This window comes from Schistocerca serialis, chromosome 11, assembly GCF_023864345.2.
Source record: "Schistocerca serialis cubense isolate TAMUIC-IGC-003099 chromosome 11, iqSchSeri2.2, whole genome shotgun sequence".
NCBI lineage: Eukaryota > Metazoa > Arthropoda > Insecta > Orthoptera > Acrididae > Schistocerca > Schistocerca serialis.
This window is the reverse complement of record NC_064648.1, coordinates 155,368,820-155,387,681: the sequence shown is the minus strand read 5'-3', so window position 1 is coordinate 155,387,681 and position 18,862 is coordinate 155,368,820. Positions and strand designations below refer to the sequence as shown.

Sequence of the window (18,862 nt, the reverse complement as noted above, 5' to 3'; positions counted from 1 at the left end):
CTGTGGTGTTCCGAGAAACTGGTGTCTGGGAGAAGAATCCAGATGGCACGTGTGGTGAAACAGGCACTGTGGTCACGATTGTCATGTTGTAGGGCATGCTCTCCAACAGGATAGTTTGTGTTGCTAGCATACAGTCTTAGCCTACACCCATTCATCCTGACTGATAACTTGGCGGTAGTCATACCGATGTAAAAGGCCGAACACTGTTTACATAACAGCTGGTATATGACATGTCGTTTCACATGTGGCTCGACTTTTGATAATACATGTTTTCCCACTTACATGGCTAGTATAGGTAGTGACAGGAGGGTGCGCAGGGCAAGTATTGCAGTGGGTATGGTCACAGTAGTAGGAGCTACAGGGCACGGAGATGGGTGCAGAAGGAGCATAGGGTCCGAGAAGGATATTGTGGAGATCGGGAGAGCATTGAAAAGATATTCTAGGTGTGGTGGGCAAAATCTCAGGCAGAATGGATCACACACACACACACACACACACACACACACACACACACACACACACACACTGGGAGACCACAGTATTGGCAAGCCACAGTAGATAAATACGAGGGTTGGATCTTTAATAGTGGCAACGATTTATTTACAGCTCGTACAAAATAGATACGTGTTTCAAAGTTTTACTGACCTTCAAAGTAGTTACCAGTGTTGTGTACAACCCATTGCCAGTGATGTGGAAGTCGTAGGATACTCTTAGCAGTGCCAGTTGTGTTGACAGTTCAATTGGTGCGGTCTATTCCCCGATGAATTTGTAGGAGTACTGAAGCGAATGCCGTGAAGTTTCCTTTGGCTTATAAATCGAGTTGAACTCACGGGGGCTTAAGTCAGGGGAGGGCAGTATGTGGTATAGCACTTGGCAGCCCCATCAGTCAAACAAATCAGTAACAGATAGCACTGTACGTGCTTGAGCATTTTCCTGCAAAATGATGGTCAGGTCCTGCAGAAAGTGTCATCGCTTCTGTCTCTAAGCTGGTTGTAGGTTGTGTTCCAAAAATGAACAGCATAGAGACAGAAGTGATGACACCTTTTGCAGGACCTGACCATCATTTTGCAGGACAATGCTCAAGCATGTACAGTGCAAGCTGTTACTGATTTGTTTCATTGATGGTGCTGCTAAGTGCTACACCACCTACTGCACTCCCCTGACTTAAGCCTTTGTGAGTTCAACTCGATTTCTAAACTGAAGGAAACACTTCACAGCATTCGCTTCAGAGCTCCTACAAATTCATCAGGTAATAGACTGCACCACTTGAACTGTCAACACAACTGGCACTGCTAAGAGTATCCTACGACTTCCACATCACTGGCAACGGGTTATACACAATGCTGGTGACTACACTGAAGGTCAGTAAAACTTTGAAACACGTATCTACGAGGGCAGTTCAATAAGTAATGCAACACATTTTTTTTCTCGGCCAATTTTGGTTGAAAAAACCGGAAATTTCTTGTGGAATATTTTCAAACATTCCCGCTTCATCTCTTATAGTTTCATTGACTTCCGACAGGTGGCAGCGCTGTACGGAGCTGTTAAAATGGCGTCTGTAACGGATGTGCGTTGCAAACAACGGGCAGTGATCGAGTTTCTTTTGGCGGAAAACCAGGGCATCTCAGATATTCATAGGCGCTTGCAGAATGTCTACGGTGATCTGGCAGTGGACAAAAGCACGGTGAGTCGTTGGGCAAAGCGTGTGTCATCATCGCCGCAAGGTCAAGCAAGACTGTCTAATCTCCCACGTGCGGGCCGGCCGTGCACAGCTGTGACTCCTGCAATGGCGGAGCATGTGAACACACTCGTTCGAGATGATCGACGGATCACCATCAAACAACTCAGTGCTCAACTTGACATCTCTGTTGGTAGTGCTGTCACAATTGTTCACCAGTTGGGATATTCAAAGGTTTGTTCCCGCTGGGTCCCTCGTTGTCTAACCGAACACCATAAAGAGCAAATGAGAACCATCTGTGCGGAATTGCTTGCTCGTCATGTGGCTGAGGGTGACAATTTCTTGTCAAAGATTGTTACAGGCGATGAAACATGGGTTCATCACTTCGAACCTGAAACAAAACGGCAATCAATGGAGTGGTGCCACACCCACTCCCCTACCGAGAAAAAGTTTAAAGCCATACCCTCAGCCGGTAAAGTCATGGTTACAGTCTTCTGGGACGCTGAAGGGGTTATTCTGTTCGATGTCCTTCCCCATGGTCAAACAATCAATTCTGAAGTGTATTGTGCTACTCTTCAGAAATTGAAGAAACGACTTCAGCGTGTTCGTAGGCACAAAAATCTGAACGAACTTCTCCTTCTTCATGACAACGCAAGACCTCACACAAGTCTTCGCACCCGAGAGGAGCTCACAAAACTTCAGTGGACTGTTCTTCCTCATGCACCCTACAGCCCCGATCTCGCACCGTCGGATTTCCATATGTTTGGCCCAATGAAGGACGCAATCCGTGGGAGGCACTACGCGGATGATGAAAAAGTTATTGATGCAGTACGACGTTGGCTCCAACATCGACCAGTGGAATGGTACCGTGCAGGCATACAGGCCCTCATTTCAAGGTGGCGTAAGGCCGTAGCATTGAATGGAGATTACGTTGAAAAATAGTGTTGTGTAGCTAAAAGATTGGGGAATAACCTGGTGTATTTCAATGCTGAATAAAACAACCCCTGTTTCAGAAAAAAAAGTGTTGCATTACTTATTGAACTGCCCTCGTATTTTGTGCGACCTGTAAATAAATAGTTGCCACTATTACAGTTCCAACCCTCGTATGTTGTTGAAACGCTGTTCACCGGAACTTAGGTATGCAGCAAGTTGGCCACCTCTCCCGTATTTCCTGGGATCTCCCACATTATGTCAATGTTTCTTTAAACATCCAGATTTCCTTACTGACAGCCTCTTTCTCCTCTATATTTCATCAGTGATCACTGGAATAAATATTAATCCCATAAAGTACTATTGAAAGTTAAAATTCCCTCTCTTGCAGATCTCTAAAGGTTTTTGTATAATAATCAATACTATTCTGAACGTAGTCTTTTTTTCAGTAATAACAAAGCCCATGTATCTAGAAGAGTTGTGAGAGGGGGAATGTTTACTTGTTTCTCTGTCAGTACTGGCAACCCACATATGCACTTGTCTTGTACCGATCAGCAGCTGCGGTATAAATAAGACACGGAAGTAACAAGAGCACACGAAAGCAGATTATACAGACGTTTTTGTTTAAACACACTTGTTACACAATTCATTCCTTGACAGACTCACACAACAACAACAACATTTCGCAATATGATACTTTGTGGCAAAATGGTGACCCATTTATCTTGCTCACCCAAAACAACTTATTTCTGATGCGTTATATGAAAAATTGTTTCAGCTAGTGTTCTTTAACATCATTGGGTAGTTCTTGCTAAGTGGAACCATATACACTTTATTCAGAAACACACTTACCATCTCCAAGAGCTATTCAAAAATGTGTCACAATGTACCATTTTTGTCAACAAATCATAGATGTTCAAATGGTACAGAGTACACAGGTTGTCAAGAAACTGGGCTATTTACTGCCTTGTTTGTACACATTGTGTACACAATGTGGAGCTGTAGTAAAGGCTTGAGTTTTTGTTTATGATTTCCAACTGGTATAACATACGTACTCCTCTACCATCCGCGCACCTCATCTGTTGTTGCTTTAGCATACAAATACACTGCATCCTAGTGTAGTCATGCATCACAGTAACTTACTAACTGCATGGTGGCAGTGCAGACTGTGAATACAATTTTTTTGTTGTTGTTGAAATACTGCTCATCTATGGAGAAAGTATGTGGACAAGAAATAATTTAGTAACTTGCATTTTTATAGTTATTATGTTATGTTTTTATGATTATTATTTTACTATGCCTATCTTGCACTCTACTGTAAATACCTGTATGGCATTTGCTGCAGGTGGGCGAAATTGTGTTTAGGCACAACTACTATACAGCAGATGATCCCTTGACAAGCCACCACATTCTCGCAGGATGTTTGGTCATCTCATTTCTCATCTACATGAAACGGTAAGTTGAAATGCAAGACCTAGAAACTGTTGTAGAACAAGAAGAGAAGAAGCTGCTGAGGTTGCTGTGCTTGCTGCCATAGCTGTGAATCCCCAAGTCAGCACACAACGGAATTTAACAAGAAGTTGGTGCCCCGAAAACAAGTATAGATAAAATTCTGCAACATCATAATTTCCACCCTTCATTTAAACCAAGAACTTCATGGAAATGACTTCAACAATAGGGTTCCATTTTGTCAGTTAGCTCAGCACCAAGACCTGACTTATCCTAATTTCTTTTCAGATATTCTTTTTACCAATGAGGTGTCATTATCCATTAAAGCAATTGTCAATAAGATGAATATGCATTTTTAGTCTCTCCATAATACACAGTGGCTCAAAAAGGTAGAGCATTAACATTTGTGTTAATATTTACTGCAGAATTATTGCAGCCTTTCTTTGTAAATGGCAACCAAAATGACCGACAATAGTCCAATTTAACACACAATCTTCCTGTTCTCTTACACAATGTACCTTTAAATCAGAGGATGCTCCTGTGTTATCAGCATTATGGATGCCCTGCACATAACGCCTTACGAGCACGATGAATTCCAGACCATAAATAAATACCCTGGTAGGTGGGTCACTTAGTTGGCCTGCCCAATCTCCAGACCTTACATCGCTGTTTTTGTTGTCCCCCCCCCCCCCCCCCCCCCCCCCGGAGCAGTCAAGGGTTTTGTCTACCAAACTGTTCCAACAACATCATAGTACATACAGCAGTGCATTATGGATGCTTGTACAACCATCACATAGGAAGTAGCAGTATGATGTACAGAGTCCTTCATCCACAGAGTGACTCAATGTATGAACGCCAACAGTCACTTATTTGAGCATTTGATGTATATGCTCTGTTTTTCATGTAGTGGTAGTACCACAGTAAAAGTTACTACAACAGGCCATGTTACTTCTGCACTGTCATAAAAACTGTAATACGGTACTGTACAACAAGATCCAATTACTGTACAGTGCAGTAATGTTGCATTCAGTGTTTATTGGTAATTCGTAAAATGTTCAAATGCACCTTGAAGAGGTTAATGATTTAGTTGACTACATGCACTGAAGTGATATTTAAATTAGAGAAGTTATGCACTATTTATCATTTCTGTAGCTACTAGTTTTGTAGATAATAAAATAGTACAGTGCGGTACATTTCTGAATAGCTCTTCGAGAGGGTGATTGTATTTTTTAATAAAATGTACATGGTTCAACTCAAAAAATTTAACCTCTACCTCGTATCTCCTACATCTGGGAGGATAGGGGTGATTTTGGGGAAGAGACCAAACAGCGAGGTCACAGGTCCCATCGGATTAAGGAAGGATGTCGGCCGTGCCCTTACAAAGAAACAATCCTGGCATTAGCCTCAAGTGATTTAGGGAAATCAAGGAAAACCTAAATCGGGATGGCCGGATGCGGGTTTGAACCGTCGTCCTCCCGAATGTGAGTCCAGTGTGCTAACCACTGCGCCACCTCGCTCGGTTGTCTGGGGGGATACACAGAACGAATACCCTCGGCAAGAACAACCCAACTGAACCCAATGATGTTAAAGAAATATTACTGAAACAATTTTTCATTTAACGCATCAGAAAAAGTTATTTTGGGTGAACAAGATAAATGGGACACCATGTATATAAGCCCACAGGACGAAAAATTACTCACCCCAGTGTGCATGTACAGATGAATTGTTGATTGTTTACAGATGGCACAATAGTAAAGTCACACACTCAACACCATGAGCACTGCCTCTATGTGGGCATAAGGCAGTAGCGATCAGTGAGACATTTATGTTTCAAATAAATATTCTACATAACCATCGGTAAATGTAAGGATGTTACAGAGTGGCAAGCAATCGTGTTGGCCACGCCCGTGGCCATCCATTGTGTGAATTTGCTGGATTTGTTGGTGTTTCATGGCAGACTGTTCGTTGTGTCGAAAAGCAGTAACATAATACATGTGGCCAAAAAACAGGCACATAAAGATGACAACAGCATAGTTTGTAGTTTTCTGAACACTCCCCCACCCTATTGCTTATCAACTGGCCTGCAAAATCACCCGACTTGAACCCTATAGAAAATCTGTGGGACACATTGGAACAACAAGTAAAACACTAACATCAGCATCTACACAATTTGTTGGAATTGCACGATCAAATCCTCAGCGAATGGCTTGACCTGGATTGACATAACTGCACAAACTTGTGAACTTACTTCCTAACTAACCCAGGGAATTACCAAACCCACGGGCAGAATTATACTTCATTAAATGAAGCTTGTAATACTTTCTCAAGTGGTGACTAATTTTTTGTCCAGGGAGCTTATATATATTTTAAGGGGACATGTTATTAGCAGAAACCTTGAAAAGCTCTTGCCTGATTTACTTCAAATTTTTACACCGCACACTAATAAACATTCAGATGGGCACAGGCTGTATATTTTTAAATAATAATGTACAGGTTTTCTGTTCAAATAGACTGCAAGAGAGAAAAAATAAATGTGCTGCTGTAAAAATGTGGTTTTTCTTTCTTGCAGTCACCTTTAACTATGACAGAGGGGCATTCAAACAATTACACAAACTGTTTCTCTCATATATATACTCTCTCTCCTTGTATACAATTTTAAACAAAACTTGTATACACAGCAATGAGCTGTTTTGTTTTCTTCCTTGGCATTAGTTTTAACAAAACAGAGGAACTCTGTATTTATGGCTCATTGAAAAGAATACTATTATGGAACCTGAATCATCCGAAACTTTGTAATCTTACCCATTTACAGATTAAAATTAAAAGAAATACTGTCACTGACACTACTATCCTCACAGATCCAACAGGTGGAGAGGTCTTTCTCATATCCTGTACACCAATGATCCCAATGATTTACCCACTCATTTTAATCAAGGTTTTGTTTGCAACAACAATAAACAAACAAAGTCAGAGAGAGAGAGAGAGAGGGGGGGGGGGGGGGGAAGAGGGAACAGATAGGAGGGGGAGAAGAGGGGAGTGGGGGAATAGACAGAGAGAAGGAGAAGGAAGCGATGTACAAAGAGAGGGAGGAAGAGCAACTGCAAAGTACTGCTAGGTTTGCTAGAATGTGTGTATATGTTGACTGGAATACTCTTTCAAATTCTGAAGGTAGCAGGGATCAAATACAGGGAGCGAAAGGCTGTTTACAATTTGTACAGCTACCAGACGGCATTTGTAAGTGTCGAGGGGCATAAAAAGGAAGCAGTTGTTTGGAAGGGAGTGAGACAGGGTTGAAGCCTATCCCCAATGTTATTCAAGCTGTATACTGAGCACGTAGTAAAGGAAACAAAAGAAAAATTTGGAGTAGGAATTAAAATCCATGGAGAAGAAATAAAAACTTTGAGGTGTGCCAATGACATTGTAATTCTGGCAGAGACAGCAAAAAGGATCTGGAAGAGCAGTTGAACGGAATGGATAGTGTCTTTAAAGGAGGATATAAGATGAACATCAACACAATCAAAAAGATGATATGGAATGTAATCATATTAAATCAGGTGATGCTGAGGGAATTAGATCAGGAAATGAGACACTTAAAATAGTACATGAGTTTTGCTATTTGGGGAGCAAAATAACTATGGTGGTCAAAGCAGAGAGGATATAAAATGTAGACTGGCAATGGCAAGCAAAGTGTTTCTGAAGAAGAGAAATCTGTTAACATCGAGCATAGATTTAAGTGTCAGGAAGCCTTTTGAAAAGTATTTGTATGGAGTGTAGTCATGTATGGAAGTGAAACATGGACGATAAATAGTTTAGACAAGAAGAGAATAGAGCTTTCGAAATGTGGTGCTACAAAGAATTTTGAAGATCAGATGGGTAGATCACATAACTAATGAGGAGGTACTGAACAGAATTGGGGAGACAAGGAATTTTTGGCACAACTTGACAAGAAGAAGGGATCGGTTGGTAGAACACTGTCTGAGGCATCAAGGGATCGCCAATTTAGTACTGGAGGAAAGTGTGGAGGGTAAAAATAATAGAGGGAGACCAAGGGATGAATACACTAAGCAGATTCAGAAAGATGTAGGTTGCAGTAGTTAGTCGGAGATGAAAAGGCTTGCACAGAATAGAATAGCATGGAGAGCTGCATCAAACCAGTCTCTGGACTGAAAACAACAACAACATCAAATGGCAAAAATACAGATACGATTGACAGTACTTTGCTGAAGTGAAAATTATACTGCATGCTAGTCCAAAGGTGCTATTAGACAGTAGAGAAATTCTTGAATTATGAGAAAGTACATAAAATAAGGCAAAGGCAACCTCAGGTGTGAGCATTTGGGTGTCTGTGTGGTTGTGTGTATTGATGTGTGTACTTTTTCTAAAGAAAGAGCAGGAGCTCAAAAGCTACTGCAAATACTGTTGTCTGTTGCGCGTTTCTATGTGCCACACATTAGCCAGCTACAGGTGAGCAGTTGCCTTCCATTTATTTTACGTATTATTCCATCCAGGATTCTCCATTGTCATTATGAAAGATAATGCAGACTGACTCTTACAGAGAAGAGAACAGCAATCTGTCAGAGCCAACCTGTATTTTGTACACAACGAACGGCTCAGAATGTCAGTTTTTGACAAAATAGCATGAAAGATAATGCTGTTACTTAGACACTAAGTAACAATAAGCTAACCTACAAATCAGAATATAGGTTGGAAAAAGCTATACCAACAAAAATAGCATTTGTAAATTTAGAGACAGCTGCCGATGGGTATACTTTCTTTAATATTCTGATGGCAGCATGGACAAAATACGTGGAGCAGAAGATTATCTCCACATTGTACAGAAATCAGATTGAAGTTCTAAGTGTCAAGGGATGTGACAGGAAAGCAGTAGTTACAAAAAGAGAGGGACAGGGTTGTAGCCTATTCCTGATGTTATTCAATCTGTACACCAAGCGAGCCACGAAGGAGAGTTCGTCATAATTCTGTCAGAGGTGGCAAAGGGACTTAAAAGGGCAGCTGAATGGAAACGATAGTGCCTTGAAAAGAGATTATGAGATGAACATCAACACAAGTAAAACAGGGGTAATGGGGTATAGTCGAATTAAATCAGGCGATGCTGAGGGAATCAAGTGTATTGTGTTTTTGGAGTAGCAAAATTACTGATAATGGTTGAAGTAGAGAGAATATAAAACAGAGATCGGCAATAGTAAAAAAATTCTTTGTTAATAATATATAAATTTTTAACATAAAATATAAATTTAAACATAATATATCTCTCAATAAGAAGTAAACTACAAGACATTACATAGATAAAATACTAATGAGAAAAGTAAAAAGTAAAAATATCTATGAGTTGCAATCTGAGGTCAGGGTTCTAGCAAACAGGAAATAAGGCAAAGCAATCAATAAGCTGAATTTCATCATTTGGTCAGACAAAATTAAGAACAAAAAAACAACACAAAAAGAAAGTTGTATGAATCGGTAATACAAAGCATTTGTTTACTCACCATATAGTGGAGATGCTGAGTCGTGATAGGCACAGCAAAAAGATTCACACAATTATAGCTTTCGGCCATTAAGGCCTTTGTCAGCAACAGACAAAGATACACACACGCACGTGCAACTTGCACACACGCCTGCAGTCTCAGACAACTGAAACCACACTGTCATTGTGGCCAGTGTGGTTTCAGTTGTCTGAGACTGCAGGCGTGTGTGCAAGTTGCACGTGCGTGTGTGTATCTGTGTCTGTTGCTGACAAAGGCCTTAATGGCCGAAAGCTATAATTGTGTGAATCTTTTTGCTGTGCCTATCACGACACAGCATCTCCACTATATGGTAACTGGCAACTTTCCTTTTCTAATATTGTTACATTCCTTCCTGGATTTTCCATTGTTTGAAAGCATTTATTTATATGGAGCAGATTCCTGGGGAACAACAAAACAACTCAAGAGAAGATTTGAGGCTGTGCAAGTTGATTTTCTGAGATGAAGCTACATAGTTTCAAGGAGAGACAAGATCCAAAATAAAGAAATCAGGAAGCAAATGAAAACTCCCATATTCATCACTGAAGAGGTGGAAAAAATGACATTCAAAATTGTGTGGGTAGGTGAGGAGACCAAGGGATGAACGATGGCCAAAACAAAAAAATAAAATAAATAAATAAGAAACTTACTTACTGACTTACTCTCTCTCTCTCTCTCTCTCTCTCTCTCTCTCTCTCTCTCTCTCTCTCTCTCTCTCACACACACACACACACACACACACACACACACACACACACACACCGAGCGAGGTGGCGCGGCGGTTAGCACACTGGACTCGCATTCGGGAGGACGACTGTTCAATCCCGTCTCCGGCCATCCTGATTTAGGTTTTCCGTGATTTCCCTAAATCGCTTCAGGCAAATGCTGGGATGGTTCCTTTGAAAGGGCACGGCCGATTTCCTTCCCCACCCTTCCCTCAACCGAGCTTGCGCTCCGTCTCTAATGACCTCATTGTCGACGGTACGTTAAACACTAATCTCCTCCTCCAAACACACACACACACACACACACACACACACACACACACACAGGTTGTCCCACCTAACACCGCAACTTCATATTTCCAAAATGAAACAAAATGTGAAAAATACAATCGGCCAGGGATATACGAATCTCATGGGCTCACACAATGGGCAGGACAGTGCAAGCAGCCTGCATTGCAGCATCATGGCACAAATTGTGGAGCTGTTGTCATCCTTTACAGTTAAGTATTTCAGTAGGAATGAATTATACAACAGTGAAACCGAGTCTGCCATCACTAACTGTACCTCCTGTTTTCATTTTGATAGGGGGAAAAAAAACCAAATATGTGTCATTTAAATATACGTAACTTTGTGTTGAAAGTGATATTTGTTTACGAAACTCTATGATTCTTACTTCATTAGAACAATTTATTAATTTGCTACCAGTTTCAGTAAACGGCCATCATCTGGCATGAAAAATTGACTACTGCAAGTCACATGTCAATACTGTAGAACCATACAACTTGGCTGCATTAGAACAATTTATTAATTTGCTACCAATTTCAATAAGCAACCATCATCTGACATAAAAAATTAGCTATTGCCAAGTCACATGTCAATAATCTAGAACCACATTGTACAATCACATTAATTGTCAATTTCATGAGTAATAATACAAAAGAACAACAATTTTCAAACATCAGCAACCTTTGTCATACACACACACGGTGGTTTGCAGAGTATGGGTGCAGATGTACATGTAGAAATAGTGTGAATGAAGAAGGTTGCTGATTTGCGAAAATTTTCTGTATTATTATTCCTGAAGCTGACACTTAATGGGATTGTATGATATAATACAATTGAAAAATGACCCGAAGTAACCAATTTTTTTGTGTCAGATGATAGTTGTTGACTAAAATTGGCAGCAAATTAATAAACTATGCTAATGTGACCAAGTGTAAGGAATTTCCTGAAACATATAATATTGCTGACAGTTACCTGAAGAAAAAGACACCTGATATTTGTCTACTTTTATGGACTGTGCATTTCTGTGCCAATGAACAAGCCCCTGACATACATGCACCACTCGCCAATTGCATTTTTCACATTTTGTTCCATTTTGCAAATATGTTGTATTGTAGAGTTAGGTGGACACCATACATACAAAGGGTGTTCGGAAATTCACAACTTCTAGGACCTGTAGAGGAAAGTAAGTACACGACATTCTGAACAGGAACCTAGGTTTGGAAACTTACCATTTCTGTGCTACAGCCGTCTGAAAACACTTTTGCTAGCTAGGTATGCAACAGGGTAGTCATGGTGGGGGACAGCTGCGTAGGGTTAGCCAATGCCATTTGGCATCCATCCTACCTCTGTGACCTGGTTCAAGCCTCAGTCATGTGATTATGAGTGTTAGAGTACACATTGCAGAATACACCGACATGATCATTCTGAATGGTGAAGCTCACAGTGATGTAAGAGCAGATATCGCCTCTGTCAAAACCGTTCTCCACAACATCTGACTATCATGTACCCTTTTTGCCACAATTATGCATCAACTTTGAGAAAGGGTAGCTTCACCATCAGCAGGCGCACTCCAAGGAGATGCCGCACATCTGAATTGAGAGAGGCCATACTGCATCACATTGAAGAACACCTGTCAATGAGTATATGAGCAATTTCTTTAGACATTAATGAGTGGAGCTGTAAAACAAGTGATGTACTGGGTAACACCTAATCAATTACTTGTAAAAGTAGTCATGTTACCAACATGTTTCCAAATGATTGTAGCACAGAAAAAGTACATTTCCAGACAAGAGTTCCAATTCAAAATATTATCTACACATGAACAATGTGTATAATTTAAACGTTTCAATGTCGTTTTTAAAGGTATTTGCCTGGAGTGTACCTTTGCATGGAAATGAAATGTGCTCAATAAACAATTCAGACAAGAAGATAATATTATCTTTTGAAATGTAGTGCTACAGAAGAATGTTGAAGATTAGATGTGCAGATCAAATAACTAATGAGTGTGTACTGAATTGAACAGTGGAAGAAGAAATTCATGGTACAACTTGATGAACAGAAGGGGTCAGAAGATAGGACGCATTCAGAGACATCAAGAAATTATCAGTTTGGTAATGGAAAGAAGTGCGTGGGTGGGTAAAATTGTGTACTAGTCTCCCCTGACATCTTGGTTGCAGTGACAAACTGATCTGTACCACAGTCCGAGGTCTATATTAGGTTGAAACGTCAAAATTTGATTGTGAGTTGGTGAAGTTAATGAATGTGAAAGCAGAAAAAAATCTGGTTGTGGTAAAAAATTGACTGGTAGTAAAGCCTAATGCTTATATATGCACTATATTGAAAATATGCAAGGGGGGTCCAATAGGTAATTTTTGCTGCATGGGTTTAAAATCATAGGAGGAAACAGAGGCTTGAATACAGTATGTAGATTCAAATGAGTGTAGGTTCCAGTAACTATGCAGAGATGAACAGGCTTGCATAGGACAGACTATAGCACGCAGCTGCATCAAACAGACTGAAAACCAAAACTACAAAAAGCATGTAGTGATTATGGCAATTTGATGGTTTTCCTTTCTTACTGTAAAACTGGCTCATTCCACAGTCTTGAACATTCTCAAGGATGATGAAATCCCTGGACCATAGTGAATGAAGGAGGAGCTCAGATCACATTCTTCTGCCTTGCACATAAGTTTTGTTATCTGATCATCAATGTACTCACAGAAATATTAAACAAGAACTGACTAAACAGCAAGACATTTTAAGCAGATACTTTTCTGCTACCCTGAGCAGCAGCTAAAGTACCAACTACAAGATAAACCTCAGTTCTTACACTCACTTCTTCTGAAACTGTCACTGACCACCATTCCCATCAGATCGTGACTGTAAAAGCAAGCTCTTCTCAAAAGATTACTTCTACCGTGATGACAGTGCAAGAGGATTCAAAAATGAGTTATTACAAACATATTTCTATCAGTAACATAGTTTGTACAATAATAAATAAATAGTAAACCCACTACTTCATGAGTTATATAGAACATCTACTGTTTATCTTCTGTTGGTCACTTAGTACTTATTTGATTACATTGGTATTGATATCTGTAAAAACTGAGTCCAATTTACAATACCTTACTTTTTAGCATGCAGCATATAATGAACACTGCCACTTGCTATGTAGGTACCAGAAATTTTCAATTCTTAGATAATTTGTCTAAGAGACATTTTAAAAAAAAAGTTTGACATATGACTTCATAACAGCTGCAGAATACAATGATACGAAATTATTTGAACTTTAAAACCTTCTAGTCTTAGAAATGACATCTTTCATCTCTCCTATTTCATTATAGACGAGAGCTGCTGATAATTTATAATTAATTTATAAGTATCTGTCATTCAGTCAGGTCCGAGAGATATCAGTATGGAAGAAACATACCGTAATTCTGTGGTACATCTGCCTGAGGGACACAATTTATTCATGCTTTGAAGAATGTTTCCAGTTTGGGAAAACACAGTTCAGATCGCTGTCATATTCTGACGAGTAATAATATGTAAAAAAACAAAAAAAATTCCAGCCCTTTATCTAAAATAAACGCCGCTCCTGAGCGGTGTGCACAGAAGTATGCGATTAAACATTTGCCCTAATACCATGCATAGATGTAGGCTATGCACCTTTTCGAGCTTTAGCACCAATACTAAATCACTGATACAAATATTGAATGGGACTAAACTGTAATACGATACTTACACAGTTCTACATCCAGTTATTAAGGATTTAGCTGAGGACACAATACTGCTGGAGAAGAGACTGTACTTTCCTCCTAACGAACGTCTTGCGCAAAATTTACATTACCCATCATCATAAAATGTTCAATTCACATGACATTAACGCTGTAAATTAAGTCGCCCGTTCCCACTTTTAACTCACATACATGTTGCAGGTAATAGCGTTAAAGAATTTGCATAAGAGGCCCTGATCTAGTATTCCATCTTGCTGTTGTGAAACTTTGCTAACCAAATAGTTCATTTAATTTAATCAACTGACGTATGCAAGTTACGTAAACACTAAATAACAAATTTAATTCGTTTGTATAATATTTTTGCGCAAGATTAAATGTCTGGTATAGTACTGCGCAATTTGGAAACGCCGCGTCTGGAATACATTACTTTCGTACAATGCAAGCATCAAACCACACGAGTCGCTTAAATTTATTGTACATGCCATGAAAATCCATGGCGTATGGCGCAAATCTCTGAATCAACAGCAGACGAAATTTAAACAGCCTATTCTCACTTGCAATCAAAATCAGCAGCATTTACCATGATACCAACATTGGAACAGCATCTAATTCAATTAAAAGCGGGCGTTCAAACGATGAACAGAAGTGACCTAAGGAAATTTTATGAAATGTTAGCCATGAAATCGGAAGCTTATGTCAGGTTGCAAATAAAAGAGATGGGTGGCGTGACTTTTATGACTGGGTAGCACCCATTTTTAATATAGCTTAAGATGAAGACAAAACAATGCGGCACGAATTATTGCGAATATGATCGCTAAAGTAATTTTCGAGACTGTCTACTACCGAGATGTAAAAATATTTGGTGTTTTGTAAAAATGTTGTCTGGTTTCAGATTTATGATGTAGTTTACTTCCCAAAAAATCAAGTATTTACGAAAAGCAATTTACAGCCAATCTAAAAAAGTAAAGCTTCAAAATAGCAGCTCACAAAACAGCTAACGCAATGGATTTTCGTTATTTCTGTGCGTAATTAAAGTACTTGATAGTACTCTTGCTTGGGTCAGCCCTTAGTTTTAACAGACCTAAGGCTTCAAAAACTTCTGTCGAACAGCATTTGACCTTTTTGCTGGTTTGATTTCAGTGTATTGCAGTGAAAGTTCGTTTTACCAGAGGAAACAAAACTGCACGTTATGTTAATATCTCTGCAGGCGCACCATTTATTTACACATGGCCATAAAAAGATAGAAAAGAAAACCTGTTTGGCTCAAAATTGTTAGTTTTAATCTAGATCTGAATACTAAGAATTTTGTGAAACGTGCATCTTTAATATACCACTATGGCTGGTAAGAGGTTTTCCATTGTTATAAACATTGTAGTGTGATTAGTTCGTCTTGCTTTGCCGTTCGTTCTTGGTATTTCGCAAATGTTTATGATGGGACATATCCAGTGTTTTATACATGTTGAGCGGCTAGTTTAGAAAGTACAGTAATATAATTTTCGTAAAAAAAGTTCTTATACGCAAGGCACGTTAATTTGGTGCAGTCTGATCCGAGTTACGGAATACTATGATGTAATTATGTTGGCTCAAAATATGTTTTTAAATGACAAATGAAAGCCATCAGGTGCATTCTAGGACTTACCCAACGCGAATCATACAGCGTATATTTCACGGAGGAGGAGATTGGTGCTTAACATCCCGTCGACGACAAAGCCATTAGAGAGGGGCGATTATTTCAAACAACAATGCCAAGTACCAGTACAGTGCCAGCTAACAAGGACATCGGTGTTCGGGTTGGATGTTGTGTGAAATGCTCAAATCGTGTTATCTTCGAATGAGATGTTCTGTCTCATACGTACTGTTAGAATGGACGTACAACGCACCGATAAACCGAAGATTTATCAGTCCTCTGAAATGGAATAACTTAATTCTGAGAAATGGTAAGACCTGAAAGTTAGCAAGAAGTCTCAAACTGATAGCTGGTTGTAGGCTAAAATTGGAAGTGAAATGACATTGACCTTTAGACGGTTCGTTTAGGTACCAAGCGTGACATTACCCTGTGCACAGTGTGCATGTTGATATTTTGGTTTGCTGTCAGATTAATTCGCAGTGAGTTCCAGAATGTTTATACTTTTCATTTTCTGAACCATATCGATTTGCCACTGATCAGTTATGTCAGACTAATTAATTGTTATATTCAAAATTAAATAAAATGGAGAAGATCGATATAACAACGTTGCACAAGTCGATTTGTAATCCCATCGATATGTGTCTGTCCTTGCGAAGGTCAGATCCTGTAGTTTGCAGGTGCACGAAAGGCAGCAGCGGGTTGCTTGAGAGCTTGCCTGTTATTCTTTACAGTTTGCTGTGATTGTAAACGGCGCCCTCAGTCGGGTCCTTGTCCGTGTGTTGGTGGCGTTCCAGGCGAGATGGGTCGAAGATTTATTGTAGGTGGAAATTGGAAGATGAATGGAGATAAGAAGAGTATCGAAGAAATCCTGGGATTTCTGAGGCAGGGCCCGTTGGACGAAAGTGTCGGTAAGTTGATAACTTAATTACATTCAGCCTCTTTGTTTAGATCTTCACCATAACAAATGTTTGTAAAAAGGTACACAAGAAAATCTTATTTTTCCCTTGGTGCTTTCTCCTAAATTCCACCCATAAAACCAACCCCCTTTCAACCTACTTTTCGGCATTATGAACCCTATACACCCACTGATTGGAGAAAGTTTCAATAATCTTCAAAACGCAATGTAGTAATATGAGTCAGTTGCTACTACGTTATGTCACACACACCAACAGTCTGTGAGCAGGGAAGAGCCTCAATATGTGCACTAGATTTTGTTAGTGACTTGGTGTTGGCTTTGTCAAATCACAACGAGCTTGTGGCTTTTCATCTACGTTTACATCTGTGGACATGCAATAGATCAGCCTTCCAACGCAAATAACCGAATTAAAATGCCATGTTATTGGGGAGAGGGGGGGCAGATACTGGCCAACTTGTTTTGTTTGATGTATTATTTTGGTGTTGCCTTATTAACAAACTCTTCGAAAAGTAGGCCTACTGTTATGACCACTTACTCGTAATCCCTCTAGGCCAGCAAATAATATTACATTACAGTTATTTCTGTGGTCAATGACCCAAAATATTTGTTTTCAGACCAAAAACAAGTATGGTTTTGTACCATACCACTGAGACTACTGCTGATCTGAATATTTTACCGATTCATTCATCCAGGGATCATGTGATAACTTGACAAATTTTGCACAAATAAGGGCTCGAGTGTGATGTTGGACACGCTGAAATGTAGATTGTGGTGACAGACTGAGTTTTATATTTATGTGCTACTTACTGTATTTTGATAATCTAGTGATGTAGACAAAATAAATTGTGTGGCGTAATGCCTTTGATGTACTATCTTGATGTTTATAAAGTTTATAGTAACATACTGGAATAATGCAATGCATTTCTTTAAAAATGGAAGGTGGCATTTTCTGGGAGGTGTTAAAGGTCAAAGTCAAACCCAGCAACATTGCATGTGGAAATTCTTATAAACCTACCCGTTGCACAGTAATGTAAAGCTGTACACACCAGCTTTTCAGTGATTTAAATGAACTCAAGTGAAGATGGACGTGTGTGAATTTAACACAATTTCCAAACTTAGCTGGCTGTAACTTTCTTCAGTTGTCATGTACTTCTGCAAGTTGGTATTTACTAAGTGGATCATAAATTAGCAACTGTAACTGCCTAGGTTTATGGTGGGGGTATTGAGTGAGGGGGATTAGAGGGAGAGAGATGCGGGAGGCACGTTGAGGGATTAGGGGTGGATGGCTAGTGGCTCAGAGGAAGCGGCTGGTTCTCCAGCTACGAATGCGGTAGAGAGGGGTGGCATATAAAGGGGCTAAGCGTGTCGATGCCTGGTAGTCGGAGCTGGTGGGGATGTCAGTTGGGAGAGGCTGACAGAATGGAGGACTTACTGATTTTCTCTGCATGCAACAGTGCTTCTCTTAAGGCATGTGGAGTTTCTGATGACAAAATTCGTGAATTTTGGGTATTTTATGAAGCTAGATAGGTGGAAACAAAGCCTCATTAGTGAAAAAGGTTTAATCTCAAACACTGCAAGTCCTTTTCAGTTAACAAATTGCTGAAACCATTCACAATACGCTATTCACCTTGGATAGCCGTACAATGTAACTGTTGCACAGCAGTAATATTATATGGGTACATCTCCAGTTATTTGTTTATGGCCTTATGTGCTGCTGTATGGGAGACTATAGCCTCTTGCGACAATCTCGTCACGATTTTGTTGGCATCTACGACACAAGGCCTAAAACGTCGCCTTGCTTCTGTTAAAATTGTGGGCCTACCAGTTTGTGCTAAATCATAAACTGAACCTGTTGCTTAGAATTTGTGAATTAAATCATGTACAGTGTCACACTGTGAACCCCTGAAAGCAGGAAAACTCAATCTAAATTGCCACCTCACATGCTCCATAGAATTTCCTTCTGTACAGAAAACCTCTTCCACTAAGAATGCTCTGCCTG

At 39.8% G+C, this 18,862-nt stretch overlaps 2 protein-coding genes across 2 annotated transcripts in view; one reads left to right on the top strand and one right to left on the bottom strand.

Annotated features, from left to right (window-relative positions):
- Window positions 1-14,906, bottom strand: part of LOC126426568 (F-box/LRR-repeat protein 14-like) — a 90,299-nt gene extending 75,393 nt beyond the window's left edge. Inside the window, exon 1 of the mRNA XM_050088466.1 lies at window positions 14,329-14,906. The gene's annotated coding sequence lies outside the window, so the exon portion shown is untranslated. The remainder of the gene's footprint in view (window positions 1-14,328) is intronic.
- A 1,679-nt stretch (window positions 14,907-16,585) lies between these two features.
- Window positions 16,586-18,862, top strand: part of LOC126426980 (triosephosphate isomerase B) — a 57,128-nt gene continuing 54,851 nt past the window's right edge. The window contains exon 1 of the mRNA XM_050089138.1: window positions 16,586-16,855. Within this exon, the coding sequence (XP_049945095.1) occupies window positions 16,747-16,855 (109 nt within the window). The 5' untranslated portion in view covers window positions 16,586-16,746. The remainder of the gene's footprint in view (window positions 16,856-18,862) is intronic.